General features: G+C 41.7%; 2 protein-coding genes and 1 long non-coding RNA gene across 3 annotated transcripts; all 3 read right to left on the reverse strand.

Annotated features, from left to right (window-relative positions):
- Nucleotides 1-249: 249 nt before the first annotated feature.
- On the reverse strand, nucleotides 250-4,428 carry LOC117503130 (26S proteasome regulatory subunit 4). The gene is made up of 11 exons (XM_034162304.1): nucleotides 4,355-4,428; nucleotides 3,882-3,935; nucleotides 3,631-3,727; nucleotides 3,277-3,401; nucleotides 2,995-3,180; nucleotides 2,722-2,850; nucleotides 1,696-1,792; nucleotides 1,341-1,530; nucleotides 1,055-1,206; nucleotides 765-919; nucleotides 250-402 (listed from the first exon to the last, which is right to left on the reverse strand). Exons 1-11 carry the CDS (start codon nucleotides 4,355-4,357, stop codon nucleotides 268-270), a joined length of 1,323 nt encoding a protein of 440 aa, XP_034018195.1. The 5' UTR covers nucleotides 4,358-4,428; the 3' UTR covers nucleotides 250-267.
- A 988-nt stretch (nucleotides 4,429-5,416) lies between these two features.
- LOC117503029 lies at nucleotides 5,417-6,499 on the reverse strand. The gene is made up of 2 exons (XR_004558460.1): nucleotides 5,666-6,499; nucleotides 5,417-5,630 (listed from the first exon to the last, which is right to left on the reverse strand). It is a non-coding gene; the product is annotated as an uncharacterized LOC117503029 (long non-coding RNA).
- Nucleotides 6,500-8,623: 2,124 nt separating this feature from the next.
- Nucleotides 8,624-16,485, reverse strand: LOC117503443 (potassium channel subfamily K member 13-like). Its single transcript, XM_034162671.1, has 3 exons — nucleotides 16,117-16,485; nucleotides 11,249-12,030; nucleotides 8,624-8,864 (listed from the first exon to the last, which is right to left on the reverse strand). The coding sequence occupies exons 1-3, from the start codon at nucleotides 16,454-16,456 to the stop codon at nucleotides 8,709-8,711; spliced, it is 1,278 nt and encodes a 425-aa protein (XP_034018562.1). The 5' UTR covers nucleotides 16,457-16,485; the 3' UTR covers nucleotides 8,624-8,708.
- Nucleotides 16,486-17,579: the final 1,094 nt, after the last annotated feature.

Here is a 17,579-nt window from a genome sequence, read left to right on the forward strand (position 1 = left end):
GACTAATTGAGTTTTAACAGCACGGTTTGTTAATATTCAGTCAAAAGGAACACACGTCAGCAGCTCCTGCACACTACATACAGATGACACAGAACCCACCATGACCACAGTGTTTACAGATACATTTTGTCATTTTATTTATCATAACGGTAACAAGAGTGGTGGACAAGTAGGACAGGATGTGCAGAGAAAAAAAAAAAAAAACCCAAAACTCATACTAGAAGCGACTGGTTGCTATCTCACACGGTGTTTTGTAGGTGAGTAAAGTTAGAGGTAAAGGCCCTCCGGTGTGCCCTCCTGCTTCTTGTACAGGACGTTTTCCTTTGACTTCTTAAAGTCTTCATTGGTGACTTTCATCCGGCGCTCTCGCAAAGCCATCAGTCCCGCCTCTGTGCAAATAGCCTGCAGCACAAATGCACCAAAGTGACGTCAGCTTTAAGAAAACCAATGATTATGGTTTTAATCACCCATGCTGAAAATAAAGTTTCAGTTCTAGTTAGTGAAGATCCATCCTCAAGTTTAAAACAGCCACTTTTTAAGCGTTTATTCCATGTAAGTTTATCTTTACACTGAAAGGATCATTATGAAGCACTTAAATGTTATTCTGTAAAATGCCACAAGAGGGCAGCAAAGTTAATGGCAGAAATCGTCAGATGTTTGTACTTGACTCAAATACTGTCTTTCAGTACCAGGACTCAGTTTGAGCAGTGGTTTGTGGATTTTAGTTCAGCTCCTGTGAGCAGCTGAAACATTTTGTCTCTGACCTTTATGTCTGCTCCCGATAAGTCGTCCTTTGCCAAAATGAGGTCATCAAGCGTAACATCGTCCGCCACCGTCATGCGGCTGGTGTGGATCTGGAAGATCCTCCTTTTGGTCTTTTCATCAGGGAGGGGAAACTCGATCTTACGATCAATTCTGCCTGAGGTGCAGAACAAAAGAAAATAGAGTCTGATTGAGAAGCGGCGTTCTAAATGCAATTCTTCACGTAGGAGCAGTAACTATGGGTCAATAACAATGAACAGTGAATTTAGCACAAACTCCCGCCCCTGCTGACCAGGTCGAATGAGGGCAGGATCCAGCGTTTCTATCCGGTTGGTGGCCATGATGACCTTGACATCGCCCCGTGAATCAAAGCCGTCCAGCTGGTTGAGCAGCTCCAGCATTGTCCTCTGAATCTCCCGCTCACCTCCCGAGTTTGAGTCATACCTACAAGATGATGTATTTTTAACGTTGTCCTTCACAAATTTGTTTTTAAGTCACTTTGTCCTTGTGACGTTCACATGAATCCCAGCACGTCTAATGCTCTCATTCTCACATTTAAAGCACCAATGTCGTTTTACCTCTTTGTGCCTATGGCATCAATCTCATCGATGAAGACGATGGAGGGGGCGTGTTCCTCTGCCACCCTAAAAAGCTCTCGGACCAGCTTGGGCCCATCTCCCAGGTACTTCTGGATCAGCTCGGATCCCACCACACGCAGGAAAGTGGCTGATGTCTGATTGGCTACGGCCTTAGCGAGCAGCGTCTTCCCTTATAAGTAACAACAACAACAAAAAAATAATAAGTTGTGTAAATCCTCGTTCAGGACAGGGTGCATAATCGACCAATAGCAGAGATCCTTTTTTTATTTTAAACATTCTGTTGTAGAGCTGTTAATTACTGGTTAGAGTAAATTATTTCACAGGGCTCGCTCACCTGTGCCTGGTGCACCGTAGAGGATGACACCTTTGGGTGGCTTGATACCCATCTCCTCATAATACTCGGGGTGTGTGAGAGGCAGCTCCACGGACTCCTGTTGAACACACGGAGCAGGACCATCAAGTCCACAGTCTCAGGAAAAACTACTGAAGAGATACAAAGTTCTACAGTGCTGCCAGAAACATTTAACTCAGGCTTCTTTATATCAAAATTTCTAAGAAGAGTTCTCAAAAATTGAAGCAGAAAACTCTTTCAGGATTGCCATAGGTGTCTGGGTGGCTTCCCTCACTGGTTGTCTTGTAGTATAGTCACAGTTTTTGAGAACTGCCTGTTCCAGACAGATTTACCATACTGTTTGCATTTTTAAAGATTGATATAAATTAAGTCCAAGACATGTTGTTGAGATTAGTTTGACTCCGAGTTGAAAAGGCATCATTTTATAAATTTAATATACATGTCATTAAGCTTGAGTGCACAGGGGCGTGCATCTGTGAACCAACTCATTACAATAGTATGATGATCACTAATCAAATTACCTCATGTAAGCATGTTATAAATCTGTATTTGAGCACAGAATGTGGAAGTGAATTATGCTGCTGGAGTGACTGACAGATTTTCCTGCTGTGAAAACTTATGGGATAACTGCAGAGAGAATTACATCATTTCAATCTAATATTGTCACTTAAGGGGTAAAGCTGCCGACACACAACTATCTGAATAGCACACAGCAGAATAATTAAGTCAATATTCCACAGGTTGTAGTCAAAACATACTTTTTATGAGGGCTGTTGGATTATCTGAGACTCTTAATTTAATTTTTGAGCAAAAGCAGTCTGCTGCATGTTTGCTTGCTCCATTTCATATCACGACATGAAAACTTCAGCAGATCAGTTTATGTTTGGCATCTGTGACTTGTTGAAGAGCGACTGAAAGGAAAGAATGCTGGTGCTGGAAAACTGGATGATGTTTATGTGTTCACTACCTCAAACCCAAAGATTACAAGTAAGTGGATGAATCACTGACCTTGATCTCTTGGATCTGGTTGTCAAGTCCTCCGATATCTGCGTAAGTTTCTTGTGGGGCTTTCTCCACCTTCATCACAGTCACTAAAGGATCTGTATCATCCATCAGCACCCCGATTACAGCGTGGACCTACAAGACACCCACCAAACACAAGAAATCCAGTTAGAATTTGCTCCACAGCTTTTATACGTATGTTTGTTTCAGGGAAATGATCAATGATGAACAGGTGCATGAGGATAAAAGAAAAATAAGGCTGGTCAGTGTGTGTGGAACCTTGTGGTTGAGCAAGACAGAGCAGCCTGGCTCCAGTAGATCTTTATCCACAAAGGACAGGATGCTGACATAATGTTCTGATCCCACTGAGGTGGAAACAATCGCATGGTTGTCATCAATTATTTCCTCCAGAGTGCCCACAGACATGGGAGTTCCTCGCAGGTCATCCACCTTTGACCTCTCCTCCTGTTTAAATAAATAAATAATAGGACATTTTGTCCAAATTTTCCTCATATATACCAACACAACAACAGAAAGCATGATCTGCAGTCAGGTTAGTACCTCCTGTTTCTCCTCCAGGGGCTTCATCTGCTCCTGGTTCCTGATGAACTCCTCCTCCATCAATAAGTAGTCTTTGATCCGCTCTTGCTTCAGCAGCTTCAGACGGCACTGGGTGTGAGGAGTAACTGGACAGCAGACACAGATCAGCACGTGTAAACTTAAAACACGCTCAAAATACAGCCATCAAGTACACTGGATGATACCATAACTGTCTGTTTGCAGTTTATTTTTAAATGGTAATTCTGCACTAGTTAACAGCAGTGAGGATGATATAAAACTCTCAGCTGATTAATATAATGCTTCTCTTCTGTGACGTGAAAGCTTTAAATCCTTTCCTTTATTTCCGTTCCTCACCCAGTGGCAGTTTGCTGGCAGCGTCTGGTCCCTTGGTCTTCTTCTTTTTCTTGCCAACTCTGGTTGGAATTGGAGGTTCATACTTCTTTTTCTTATCCTACCGTGAGCACCACCAGAAACAAGAATTGCAAGAAAATAGTAAGGTTTAAATTTCAAGCACTGATTATTTATGATCATTATGTGAAACTACGTGTGGCTGCCAGTAAATCTCAAGGCAGTGAATTTTACAGTTTAAGCTGTGTGGTTCTCACCTTGTCGTCCTTCTTGCCTCCTCCTGGACCGTGGCCTCCACTCTGACTTTGACCCTGGAAATTTGTTTATTTGATCATATCGATCAGATTAACAGATCAGCAGCAAATACATCCGACCAAACACAAATCTGAGCTATCATCAGCTTAAAATAGCACATTGAATGTGTCTGTTGCTTTATATTGTGATGTTTTCTGCACCGTGACAGCCGCTTCCAGTCAGAAATATCGTTGGTTTGACTTAAATATAAATAAAAGATCGAAGAGCTGAGTACGAGCCGAAAGCTAACACAGTTAGCATACTCTTCTTAAAATATAACCGTTACAACGTTACAGACACTAATAAAATACCTGACCCTACGCGGAAACAAGACAGCCGTTCTTCCCGCGATATCAACGCTTTATTTGGAATAATCAGATTTAAATGTAATAAAAAATAAAATAAAATCCACACAGAAAAGTGCTTGCTCACTTACCATTATTAACTTGTCGCTAAGAGATGACGCTCCTCTTCTTCTTAATGTTATATGTCGATCGAAAACTATTGATATGGTGCGCTACCGCCGCCTAATGGTACAAAGTGTACTGCAGAATCTAAACCTCGACGTCAAAATAAATAAAAATACAAATAAGCACTGTGGGATCAGAAAGTCTCATATTCATCCACTAACTTTTTAAATGTATTATTTATTTATTTATTTTGCTACAGTCAAACACCTGTTTGTGGTCCAGCTTCCAACTGATCAGTTATTTCTGTTTCTTAAAAAAAGAGAAACCACACGCATGCTGCAAGTCCTACATTAATTAACCGGTTATTTATATTAATCCTCTAAACTAATGAAATCTGTCATTTCCCACTACAAGTCATATGTACTACTTACTTTTACACAAATGTACTGTAGAAATTAAGAACATATTTTATAAACTACACAATTTAAATGATTTAATTTTTTTTATTTTACTATTAGTTATATTTTTGAATTCTTTTTCTTCTTTTCTTCTCATCCTTATTATTTTGAATAAGTCCGTGAAGAAGCTTGAATTAAATTTTCTAAATTAGATCTAATAAAAACAAACAAAAAAAAAAAAGACAAACACGTAAAAGCTGAAGGGGTTGACTGAATTTCATCAGCCCCTTAATGAATTAATCCAAAAGTCTATCTCATCCACGTTTAATAGATTAGACCTTCTTTCACTTCATATTAAAATATCTCTAATAATTTCTGATGGAAAATTCTAAACTTTGAGTTTCTCAGATCTGAGGATTTTTCGCTTTACAGTTTATTTTGTTTATTTATTTATTTTATTTTTTTCTGTCAGCATCTTCGAGTACCTTCAGAAAAAACGAACTTATATGAGAACATGATTTTGTGAAACTGAGCTCTTCATTATTTTTGTCATATTATTATTTATTTAAATTTTGTATTCTGGTTTTGGAATCACACACGTGTGTTTTCTCACACCACTCCATCTGGATCGTCTCACTTTGTGCTGTGAACTGAAAAATATTTGGCAACGTTCAGATGACTCACAGACTCATTTATTTTCAAAATACTTTAAATAATCCTGGCTGATCATGACCCAGTGCAAAAATACTACAGCATATTCTTTCCTTGTTGGTTTGATAGTTTTATTTCACAGACAACACAGGAAGGTGGTGTTCTCTTTCATTTTATTGTATTCTAGAATTATACACCAGCATTAAAAGAAACAATAAAAGATGGTGATGTCACAGATGGAGCCTGGAGGATTCTGCAGTAGAGGACACGACGGCGTCTTTAAACCACACGTTTTGTATTTCATGTGATTTTTCTGACAGTAACAGCAGCAGAGATGCTTCAATTACTCAACACTGTTTTCCCACAATCCTCTCCTCCAGGGGGCAGCTTTTTGTGCACAACATGCATGAGTCTGGGTTTTGCAGGAGCATTGACCAGCTCGACACGCTGCATGAAGTGGGGCTTTGGAACTGCTTCATTCTGCTGAAGCTCTTTGGATCAGCTTGGTCTCAAGAATGCTTGATCTTACTTTGTTCAAATGTGGCAGGTGCACTGGGTGTACAGAGTGGAAGAAATGATTTGATTTAACTTTGGATCAGTAAATGATCAAGGTCAGAGGTGAAGGGCAAATCTCCAGCTCCATCCTTGCTTATTAATTTCATTTTCTCTCTTATGTCTGGGACCATGTGCTCATTCCACATTTCACTGCATCCATCACATCATCTTGGTGTAACAAGGCTGCAAAACCACTCACGCTGCAAACTACGAGTTATAACCCAAACCTCACAAAGTGCGTTCAATCCTCAGAATCAGACCCATTCTGCTGGGAGTCCTTCTGGGACACTTTGTATTTGGTTTTCACACAATGACTGATGAATGCAGACAGAAGCTTTTCAGTCAGGACACAGTGTGGCTGTGAAAATTTCATCTGCGCGCTGAATAGATTTAATCAGCCTGTATCACTGAGATGCATCTTCTCTGTTGAAGGCCGACTTTCAGCTGTTCTGTTCTTTAATGACACCAGTTTAGATTTTTGTGTGTTGCTTTATTGAATGCATGTTACAATTTCATTTAAGCAATATTGCCTGTTGGTGTCATTTGCAGTGAATGGGCTCGTAGAACCGTAAAGCATTAAACCAGATGAGTGTAAAACATGATGTGAAATACTGGAGCGCATCAGGCTTTTAAAGGGGGCATATTTTGCAAAAAGGCTTTTCATTTGCCTTTAATACTTGGTGTATATTTGGGCTTTTATGTTCAAAATCTGCAAAAACCCACAATGCTGCAACTGTGCTTGGAGAAATTGCCGTGCTACAAAACGAAACCTATGTTTGAAATAACTTGTTATAGATGTGCGTGACATATGTCATAGAAGGGCTTTGTGAGCTGTGCCAACTGAGGGGATCTGCTCTTTATGCAATGTGCCCACACAGTCTGTGGAGCACTAGCATACTAAGCTATATCAGAACACAGATCAACTTGTGAGAAAGTCTTTTCAAGAACAGTTAACTTGGTGCTAACTTGCTTCTAACTGCCTTTTCTTAGGTGTGGCTGCCCCAAAACTGCTAGGCTTCCACCATGTATTGTTACCTGAAACATTTAGCACTTATTAAACCAAAGTAGAAAAAGGTTAGCAAATTGAACTGTTGCAGTTGACCACCAACAGCATGTTGCCATGTTGTGTAAGTACATTTCTATTGACATCAGTACAACGTCTGACTTTCCACTGACTGTTGGTGCCCATTCACACTATGACGTGGCGTGGCTGACGTAGGCTGACATAACAGATTCTCAAAAATTGAGAAGGCTCGCTCCAGGGGTCCAAATTTCCTGTCTTCAATGCAGGTCAACGTAGTTCAGCAGAGGGCGACGTTTGCTGATGACTCACTGACTTACCATTGAACATAGCTTAACTTTGGCAATCAAAGGGTGGGTACATTAGTAGCTCATGCCGTAGAGCAGTAGCGTAGCTTGGTGGAGCTGATCGTTGACTCAACATTTGAGACATCACGTGATGTAGTCTACATAAACTTGATGTTATTGTCATCTAGCCAGTTTCTACATATTCTTTCACGCCCAAGGGATCCAGAGGAGGTGGTGCATCCAATCAAGCCTCTGATGTTGGCCTGTGGTTTCAGGGGGAGCTGTAACAGCGTTCTAGCAAAGGTGACTGTCAAGGATTTTATATAGTTCATGCTTATATTATCATTTATTTTATATAATTCATGCTTATATTAACATTTATTTCCTTTTATGACTACGTCTCTTTGTGAGAAGAGGAGGTTTTAAAAAGAAAGACTTCTTGTCTGCATTCTTCATGATTGAGCAAATTGAGCAAAGTGCCTTATCCTGCTTTGACGAGCCACAAGGCTCATGTTGCAGGAATGGAAGGTTCCAGCCACTTTGCTTTGCGATCTCCCTCATGGAGACATGACTCATGTGTAACCTCTCCCTGACTGTCCTTTTTTGTTTTTTTTTTTCATGTTGGTGAACTAAATAAAAAGCTGAGCCAGAGGAAGGGATTTTAGGAGAGCTTTGGAGTTGAGCACTTACAAGCTGCTTCTTACCCTCCTCCTCTGTGCAGAGCATAAAATATATATATTTGTCTCTCTCTGACTGGTTTCTTTACAGTGTTTGTGCCTCTCATTTCTTTAAAATAGGGTGCAAACCCAACAGTGACGTAGCTGTAGCGGAGCTCAACTCTTGCTAACATTTTAGCATGAATGTCAAAGATTTTAAGCACATTGAAAACTTTTCCAGGACTATGGCAAGGATCAGCGTTGGCCAATTGATGTCCACTTGGCTGCTGTGGAGTTTGTTAGACCTTGGCGCTGGTCAACATTAATCAAGTTTTCACTCTCTGTCAGTAAATTATGGACTAATTGTCAGAGTGTGAATGAGCCATTAGCAACATCACCTCAAAAAGCTCTGATTAGGTGACCTGTCTCATGTGAACTCTGCAAGTAGGAATTTTCATGCCTGAACTACATAAATCCACCTCGAGAATCCTAATATGTAATTGTGAGGTATTTTTCTGTGACTTTGAGATCGGTTTTTAAGAAGCTTTATTAGCTTTCTAAAAAGGGGATTAATATGTTTAATTTAAAGCTTAGAAAATAACAGCCCCCCCGACACATACACACGCACACACACAATCACCTTCCCAAATATGGAAACTGATTTCCCTACAAAAACAGAAGACAAAAACTCCAGAAACCAGTCATTATCTTTCTGCCAGTCTTCAAAGGTATTTGATGAGCTCATTGGGAATGCTCCGTACGCTGAGGTTCCTTCAGCTTTGGTTCTCTGGAAATGTGTTCATGTTGTGTTTCTATCTGTCCTCGCTCGTCTCTGCCAGCCGGTTGTTCATGATGCCAAGTGCGCCCACCCCTCCTGAGAAACCGTTTTGGTGTACGGTGGAGTTGGCTTGTCTTGGTTGCCCGGCAGCCATCTCCGACAGCTGCTTCTGCATGAGGGCCATATTCACCTGTAGGACAGCAGAGATCAAGAAGTCAACAAACGCAGAAATATTTGTTTGTTCTATAACTGATTTTGAACACGACTCGGATTCTGACAAGATTTTGAGAACATGCTCCTCACAGCATGCGCCGTCAACCTGCACAAAACCTTCCTGTTGTTGAAGTTCCACCTGCATGTCAGTAAAGTTCTGCAGGTGGCACCACGGCAGCAGATCATGTTTGCATTTTTATCCTTAACTTTCAGTTCCAAATTTAACTCACTGGGCTTCCAGGAACACTTAATCCAAAGCTCCTGGGGTCCGTTCACTAGCAAAATGGTGAGTAGCTCTGCGTTAGCATGCACATCTCCTAAAATCATTCTGATGGAAACATAACTGTCACATCCACCATATCATCAAACTGAGGAGAAAAATGTTGACATGCATCAGTCATTCTTCAATCTGCTGCTGTTCCCTCACATCACGCTGTAACAGTGTTTCAGGGTAATTGCACTTCCTGAATAGGAGCCAACATATCCATTTTATTCTTATACAGCCACCAAAAAATGTGCCTGCAGCCTTGACAAACGCTTCTTTAATAATGTTGCCATCCTTAAGAGCTTTCTTGTATTTTTAAAGAATGTGACTGAAGATGTTGATGCTCACTGGCCCTTCAGCTCCAGCAGTTTTTGGGTGCATAGGACCATTTCACTGTGTTGTACTTTATTGTGTCCGCCAAGGACGTAATAAAATCATCAGCGTTTATTTATTTGTCTGTCTGTCTGTTAGCAGAATTCCGTTAAAATTATTGCACAGATTTTGACAAAATTTTCACCACAGATAGATATTAGGGCATGGAAGACTCCACTGAATTTTGGAGGTGATCCAGATCTGGATTGGTGGACGTCAGAAATCTCTGACTGCTCTTGGTTTGAAATGCGGCTCCAAACTGCCCGTCTTTGATAAGACGATGCTCATATTACAGTTAAAACTCCATTCTTGTCCTTACTTGTTAGAGGTTCCAAACACGTGGTCTCACACTATCTCGGTCTTGTTGAATCTGTGTAGGGATTTTCGACGTGTTCTGTCACAAACTTTGACATGCTTTGATGATAGTTAAAAGGTATAAAAGGTAACGGTTTTCAAGTTTTGTCTGGAGATCATTCAGGTATTTTATTCATAATGTTCAACAAGTGCAAGATTCAGGCAAAAGTAACCCTGCAGTGAACATGTTCTTGACATTCAGTAGCTCGATGTTCAGTCCTCTTCTCTCTAATGTCAGGAGCCCGTTATGTAAATTTGTGAACAACTGACACTTGAAAGTGGATAGAAGTGCGACTGAAGGGGTGATAAGTACATTGGTATTCAGTAAACGAGTTCCTGCATGCAGCCTACAAAACCTTCTGTTTATTGTTCGTTTTTTATCATCTTTGTCAGACGTCACCGATTGCACAAACAGATCACATGAGGATGAAGAAAAGAGTGCTGTGATACCTAACCTCAGAATTTTAAAGTCAGAATGGATCTTGACCTAACTGCAACATTTATAATAGCTTAAACACGGATATTGTAAAATCAAACAAACAAAATCAAACATTCAAGCCAATCACAGCAAATGGCCCCACCAGTCGCAAAAATAAATCACCTCAGTGGCTGAGACCTGGAAGTTCTAACATTTGTTTGAGGACCTCATTGAGGTAAACTACGTAGAAATGTTAGTGTTTTGATTTAACCAGCCTGAAATTTCTAGGTGCTTACTTGGAACCAGTCATGCTCAGTAACCAAATTCTCGCCGGATGTACTGTCGCGCAGAGCAAATGTTTTGAAAGCAAATCTTGAGGTAAATTAAGGAGATTTCTGGTTGTATTATGTGGGATTGCTAGCATACTGATATATTTGCAGGCAAATCAAAGTCCAACTCTTTAGGGTCCTCGTGCTGCCTGTCTTGGTTGTGAGTCTTGGATGTTAACCAATGACGACTGGATGTGTTTGGTCCTAAGTGTCATCAAAGGATTCTTGGGTACTGCTGGAGTGACTCTGTATCAAACGAGCGGTTACTAAGAGACTAGGCTGAGGATTATCACTTGCATTGTCAGGGAGCATCCGCTACAACATTTTGGCCATGCGGCCTGTTTCTCTGTGCACAATTCAGCACGTAGGTGGCTGAGTGTTGAGGACCCCAGTAGGTGGAGAAGGCAAAGAGGACGCTCACGTTTCACCTGGCTGTGCCAGATAGATGGTTACTTTAGAGAGTCTGCCTGGGTCGTTGCCATCCGTGACCCAAGATGGTTTCCGTGGAGTTGTGGATCTAGTGAAGCACAGCACCAGCGCATGCTTGTGTGTAACAAAAGTTTGGATTGAATTGGGCATAAACTGTCACACCATCCGTGCTGCTGCATCCTTGAAGTTCTCACCTTGTTGGCTGCCAGGAAGTCCCTCATGGAGATCATCTCCCCAGACATCCTGCGTCCAGTGTCCGTTTCACTATCATTGATTGCATCTGTCTCGATGGACAGTTCTCTGCAAACACGAAGATGATCAGGGGCCACAATGTTACGTCGGGGGTATCTGTGTGGGTGGGGACCCTTAGTGGAGAAGCAGCAGCGACACTCCAGCCTCCTCAGCAGCCAGTTGAGAACCTGCTTGATTACTATGGAAATTACATTGAAGAGAGAGTAGATGCAGCAGACTCCAGTCAGGACAAAGAAGAAGTTGCCCAGTCGATATGTGTCTGTGGCATGGCCTTCATAGACAACCTGCTGGCTGCTCACCATATCTCCAAATCCAATGGTGCTAAAGGCAACAAAGCAGAAGTAAAGTGAGTCCAGGTAGCTCCAGCCCTCAGCTGCCGAGTACATCAGCGAGGCACAGCAAGACACCGAGATGGCAGCAGCACCTAGGATGAGCACGACACAGTAGACTGAAGGTTTCCAGCCGACCAGAGTTTCTCTTTTGCCTGCTCCACCTCCACTCGTTCTACTTGCTCCACATTCCTCAGATGCCCGCTGGCCATTTTGCTGCAGCACAGCGAGGTTATCGTGATACTTGTGACAGAACTTGAGGACAAAGGCAATGATCGTGATGACACGTTCCAGGAAGAGATTGAAGAACAGGATGGTGGCCGAACAGCCAAGGAGGCCATAGAACATCAAGAAGACTTTCCCTCCAATGGTGGCAGGAGTTGTCATTCCAAACCCTGGAAGACATAAAAAACATAAAGCAGTTTGTTGAAATGTGTCCCATCTTTGCATCTGGTTTTTATTAAAACTAAGCCCTTTGGCTTCTTCCTTTGTTTTTCATGAACGGACCTCCACGTTGATCTGACACAATTTTTGCCATTCATGATGCAACTCCCACATTTAGAATGAGCAAGGGGGATCTCGAACCGGGAACCTTGCACAGTGGAAACAAGTGGACAAAGCACTTGGCCACCACCCTGCCCAAATTAAATGGACATACAGTAGATTCATTGTCAATGTCTATATACAGAGAGATGTTCATTGACCTTGAATCATTAATGCCACTATCCCCATATTTGGTCGAAGTCACTATTTCTTTGTCCAGAGGACTTCAGGGTCTCTTGACCCTATTTTTATGATAAAGCAGCATTCTTATAAATGTGGGTGTGTCCCACCAAGGGCAGTTAGCAGGTGTGTCTCATACAGCAAACACAAATTCAGACATGATATTCATGGAACCCTGTAATGAGTGTTTGTTTGACTGATGACGATGTTAATAGGGATGAATTTTACTCTGTTTAAAGGAAGAACACCAACAGGTGAACAATTACTGTCCCCTACGAGGCATATGAAGACTGACATTTAGCAGAGCCGCCCAGTGGGGAACATTAATCGGATTTGATTCAGCTGATTAAGAAATAAATCTCTATTTTATTCACCGTTTGAAGAAGGTAACTATGGCCATCTATTTACCTTTTAAAAATCTCAGCTCCTTTGTGTTAAAAAGCAATGTGGCTAATTACTGGATCAACATTGCCGTTATGACATTCAGACACTAGGTTGCTATTGGTAACACGCTGTCTCTGTTTCTCACTTTAATCTCTGAGATGCTTCCAATGCTGTGTGGTTAACATCTCACTGTATATTTTGAAACTAGCCAAAGCTCAGTTTTATAATTTTTCCCCCCTTTGTCATCAATGTCAAAATTCAGCTTATCCTCAAGAAAACTGAGACATCTGGCTGTTCTAGATGTTGTCAGATGAGGAAAAGAGGATCCAAAGTGGCCACGCATGTTGACGACTTGTTTCAACCTTCATTTAACAATCAAAGCTCAACAAACCATTTCTCCTCACTTTCCTGCTTTTCTGCAAATCCAAATATCGTTTTTATTTTTTGTGAACCTACCTTAATTTGTCAATCTGCACAGGAAAAAAAATCTCCTCCACGTGGTAGGAACACGAGAGCCGTTGGTGCCATGACGAGAGCCTCATGACGTAAAAGGCAAAATCTGCAATTTTGATTAATTACGTCTTTTCCATAAGCAGACCTCATGTGGAGGATTTGATTGCCTCCACATCACATCGGTTCTCCAGTTGCCAGCTGGGGTACAGGTGGAATTTTCTTTCAAATATGACAGGTGTGACTAAGCTTTGATTTATAGACGTGCTTTCCTTCAAGTATTACTGTTTACGCACATTCAAATATGACATTGACGCAACTGGTCTTCAAACCTTTTTAAGACATCGCCAGACACCTCTGTCCAGCAACTGGTTGACTTCATAAGTTCTTGCCAGATATCTCTTGACCTGAAAGGCCAAGGATCCACACATATGAATGTTACTGCTGAGATAAATGAATCTCTCCACTAGTTCAACATTTTCACTGCATACAAATACAGTTCTGATGGCCAGGTCCAGGAAGACATTAAAAGCCTGGATCCTATGCCATCATGGACCCAGATATTTGGAGTCCTCACTCAGCTTCTCAAGCACTGCAATTGGGTTATCCATTGATTCAGTAAAGATCACAGTATTGTCTCCAAAGTCAAGGCCAGTAATCCTTTCCTCACCAAAAAAAGACACAAAAGATGCTGGACTTCACAAACCTACCCAAGACTCAGTCCATGCAAGTATTTAAAAGAGTAGGAGCCAGAACACATCCCTGAAGAATGCCAGAATTCAGCAGGAAGAAGTGAGAGACTCTGCGGTCACTCCCCACAGTACTCACCGTGTTTGCCTGTGTATGACTACAGGCCGGCTATAATGTCCAGCAACTTATTGGGGATCCCGTGAATTGTCAGGATCCTGGGTAAAAGATCAAAAGGTATTAGTTTGAGTGAGTACTGTCGCCTCCACATGCACCTTCTCGTAGTACAGTACCATTTTTCTTTAAAAACTAATATGGCTGTTATAAGACTTATAAAGTCATCATGAGGAAGCTAAAACTGTTCATGAAAACCATGATGTAATCACCTTTAGTGATCTCAGAGGGCTAGTGAAAAGTACATGTATCGCTCCTCACATAATTCGAAGTGCTTGTAAAACAGCATCTTTTGTAAAATAATCTAATCTATTAGATCATGATACCCTTATGAAATGTAGCAGATTTTCATGATTGTATCACAATCTGCCATGAGACTGGGCTGTTCTGTTGACCTGCCGTGGAGCGTTAGGGTTAGAGTGCCACATCACCAAAATCTACTACATTTCGTGATGATATCATGATCTAATTCCACTTGGTCAGTTTAGTTTAATAAGGTTAAAATCAAAGCATAGTTAGATGGGTCATAAGTGCATGGTTGAATTGCTTCCACAAGTCACCATAGCAACTGAGTAAATGGTTCCTTTGCCTGTACCGTTCAGTGCGTTCCAGTGCCGGTGGTGCTATCTGGTGTGGTTGGATATAATTGCACTTTATTAACAGAGGATGCTGAAGATAGCTCATGTGATGGAAGCAGCTGTGGAATACAACCAATTAAATGCCAAAGTGCTGATCACTCTCGATCGAATCATGAGAGTGAGTCAATGTGATATTTAAATGCCACAAACAATCATAAGAAGACCGGATGAGGATAAAGGTCAGAAAGGTGTTGAAACCCAAAGATCATTAGCTTCATTCTTCCTGTGAGTAAAAATTCTGTTGCAGAAGAAGTCTCTGCTGTGAAGGTGAACAGATTCTTTCTGTCATTATCAGTATTGGCTTTATCCATTTGTGGGCTGAGAAGGCCTGAAGCATATTCCAGAAAATAGGATGTTGGTTCAGCTTCTCACAGCCTTCAGACATACATTTTTGGTGATGAAAACCTTTTAAGAACTTGTGACTTTATGTGAGAAGTTGTTTTTGAAGTTGCCAAAGGAAGCAAGCTCCGTAATTAGCACAGTTTAAAACAGAGATGAGGATATATTTATGTAAATGCAGTGCCAAAGTTTTCAGGACAATCTGTTCTTTTAGAATGTTCATTAAATGTGTGTTACAAAAACAGTTGCCTCATTTTAATTGCTGAAAGCGTTAGTCTTATGATCAACCAGGTGAAAAAATATTACATTTTTCAACTCTTTTGATGATCATTTAATGATCTGCTCAGCATCATTTTCTAAAAGTCATAAGTCTCAGACAAATTTAATTGCAAAGTGCTACTTGGGTACTTGGGATCTGAAGCTGACATTCCCTGCAAATAGGTGTGTAGCACAGCATTAATGGAGATAGTCTGTCAGTGGATCTGCAAGTTTTCCATAATTAACTCTGTAAATCTGCTGGGTTCAGATAGATGCAGGTGAGAAACTGAACTCCTTAAGTTGGGCCGTGTAGGCAACTTTTAACATACAAAGCACAGGCTGATCAAGTTGCTTGTGAAGGTTGTTGCTGCTGCTCCTCTCAGAAGCTACTGACATATCTAAACAGTTTTGTGTTTGGTTGGTTTTTGAATCAGAGAAGAGTGGATTGCATTTCCATCTGCTCCCCACATTTCATTGAAAGCTAATAATTTATTTTTGAGCCTTTGTATGTGATCTGAATCTGTGGCCAAGCGTTCCTTTTATCTATTTAATGTTCTCGCCTTATGATGTCACAAAGGTTTATATAACACCCCAGAAATACAGTATTCCCTTGTGTGATTTTAGTTGTTTTGTTTTTAACTGTTTTCTCACATTTTATGGAGTAAATTGATTTTCAAAATAATGCAATTTCTCATTAATGAAAACTAGAAATGACTCAGTGCATAACTTTTGAGTAATCCTGTAAACACACGAACAAACAAATATTACCTCATTGGCGGGGAAATTTAGTCTGAGGTGCGCCTGGTGTGCGTGTGCCGAGAGTCTTACCGATAGTGGACACCACAGTTCCCACGAAGTAGAAGGCACCTGTAAAGTCCCATCGAGGTCGGATGGCGTCCACGCGGATTCCGGCTCGGTTTGCCTCCTCGTAGTTCCTGAGGAAGTTGTTGAGGTCTTTCTTGCTGAGGTTGTACTTGTGACTGAAGTTGTGGAGCCTCTGCTCCCAGCGCGCCTTCGCCTCTCGTTCCTTGGGCTGCTCCAGCGCGGAGAAGACTGCGGCTCCGCACAGCATGTAGATGATGATGAGCACAGCCAGCAGCACGAACCTCGCGTTGTCTTCGTTAAGTGGACCGGAACCACAACAGCAGCCGCTCCGACATGCCATCATGCAGCCGTTACAGTACGCCGAAGGATCCGTGCCATGGTGGTCTCATTACACGCGCCGTCTTGGACACAAAACTAGAGGGGGGCAATTTGTGAGCACACGCGTTCCACAACACCAATGCCACATCACACAGGACTCCCACTGTTCAACTCAGAACATTTCTTCAACATTTTTAATCCACTGTCCTCAGACCCGAGTCCAAGCTCTCCACAGCATCTGGTCGAAATTCGTCCATTCTGTAAACACACTTGGCGACAGGAAAAGTCCTGCGCAGTCTCCATCTGTCAGCAGCTTTTTTTTGTCCAAAGTCCAAACTGTTCTTCTGAACACGTCCTGCTCGGTCTGGGTCCTGCAGGGTCGGTTTGAGGCTGAGATCCGAGCTACAACCTGTTGAAGCAGAGTCGTGTTCCGTTCGCGCTGATCCGCCTCTCCAAAACGGTCCCCACCCCAGAGCGCGCCTTTTACGCACGGCGCCCTGACCACTGCTGCTGCGAGGAGAAACGTGCGCGCCGTGTCAGCGCATCGACACGCACAAAATAAAAGTCAAAAGAGGCTAAATTTATGTAATAATCCACCTTTTCCCCTTTATCGTTTATTAAAACACAGGAATGGGGTGCGTAAATGTTCCAAGCGAACCGAGGTCTGAACCTGACAACAGAAAGTGCGTTTACACAGTCCGATCGATAGGATTTGACCTTATCCAGCTCGGATGAGGGATTCATTCTGCTGCCTGCTTTTATCCGGGGACGAGGTGAGCAAATGTTACAACAGAACAAAGCTGGAAAATAAATTATTCAGGCGCACAGCGACCGAAAGGGCTATTTATGTTCACTTCAGCACCATGGACAGCACAGCACCTGTTCAAAACTCAACTTTTTTGCAAACGCGCAAAACGCACGTTTAACTTTTCCATAAAGTATGACTTGTAATTATCTCATAATCAACATCTTTCTGCTGATGGCAAAAACTATTTCCAAATTTATCTTCCAAAATACATGCTGGGAAAACTGACATGCTCCCCCTCCCCCCTTTTCTTAATTAATGTTTTATCAAAACAGTCCGGTGTTTTACAGTTCTGTGCACAGCTTTACAAAAATATTTTTTTGTAAAAGAAAAATGGAATTTT

The sequence above is a fragment of the Thalassophryne amazonica genome, chromosome 21, assembly GCF_902500255.1.
Source record: "Thalassophryne amazonica chromosome 21, fThaAma1.1, whole genome shotgun sequence".
In the NCBI taxonomy this organism is placed as follows: Eukaryota; Metazoa; Chordata; class Actinopteri; order Batrachoidiformes; family Batrachoididae; genus Thalassophryne; species Thalassophryne amazonica.

Coding starts and splice junctions, on each gene's coding strand:
- LOC117503443 (XM_034162671.1), bottom strand. CDS start 16,456: ATGATGGCATGTCGGAGCGGCTGCTGTTGTGGTTCCGGTCCACTTAAC. Junction 12,031..16,116: donor AACTGTGGTGTCCACTATCG/GTAAGACTCTCG, acceptor TATGTCTTCCAG/GGTTTGGAATGACAACTCCT. Junction 8,865..11,248: donor ACTTCCTGGCAGCCAACAAG/GTGAGAACTTCA, acceptor GCTGTCCTACAG/GTGAATATGGCCCTCATGCA.
- LOC117503130 (XM_034162304.1), bottom strand. Junction 3,402..3,630: donor TGCCAGCAAACTGCCACTGG/GTGAGGAACGGA, acceptor TCTGCTGTCCAG/TTACTCCTCACACCCAGTGC. Junction 2,851..2,994: donor CTGTCTTGCTCAACCACAAG/GTTCCACACACA, acceptor GGTGTCTTGTAG/GTCCACGCTGTAATCGGGGT.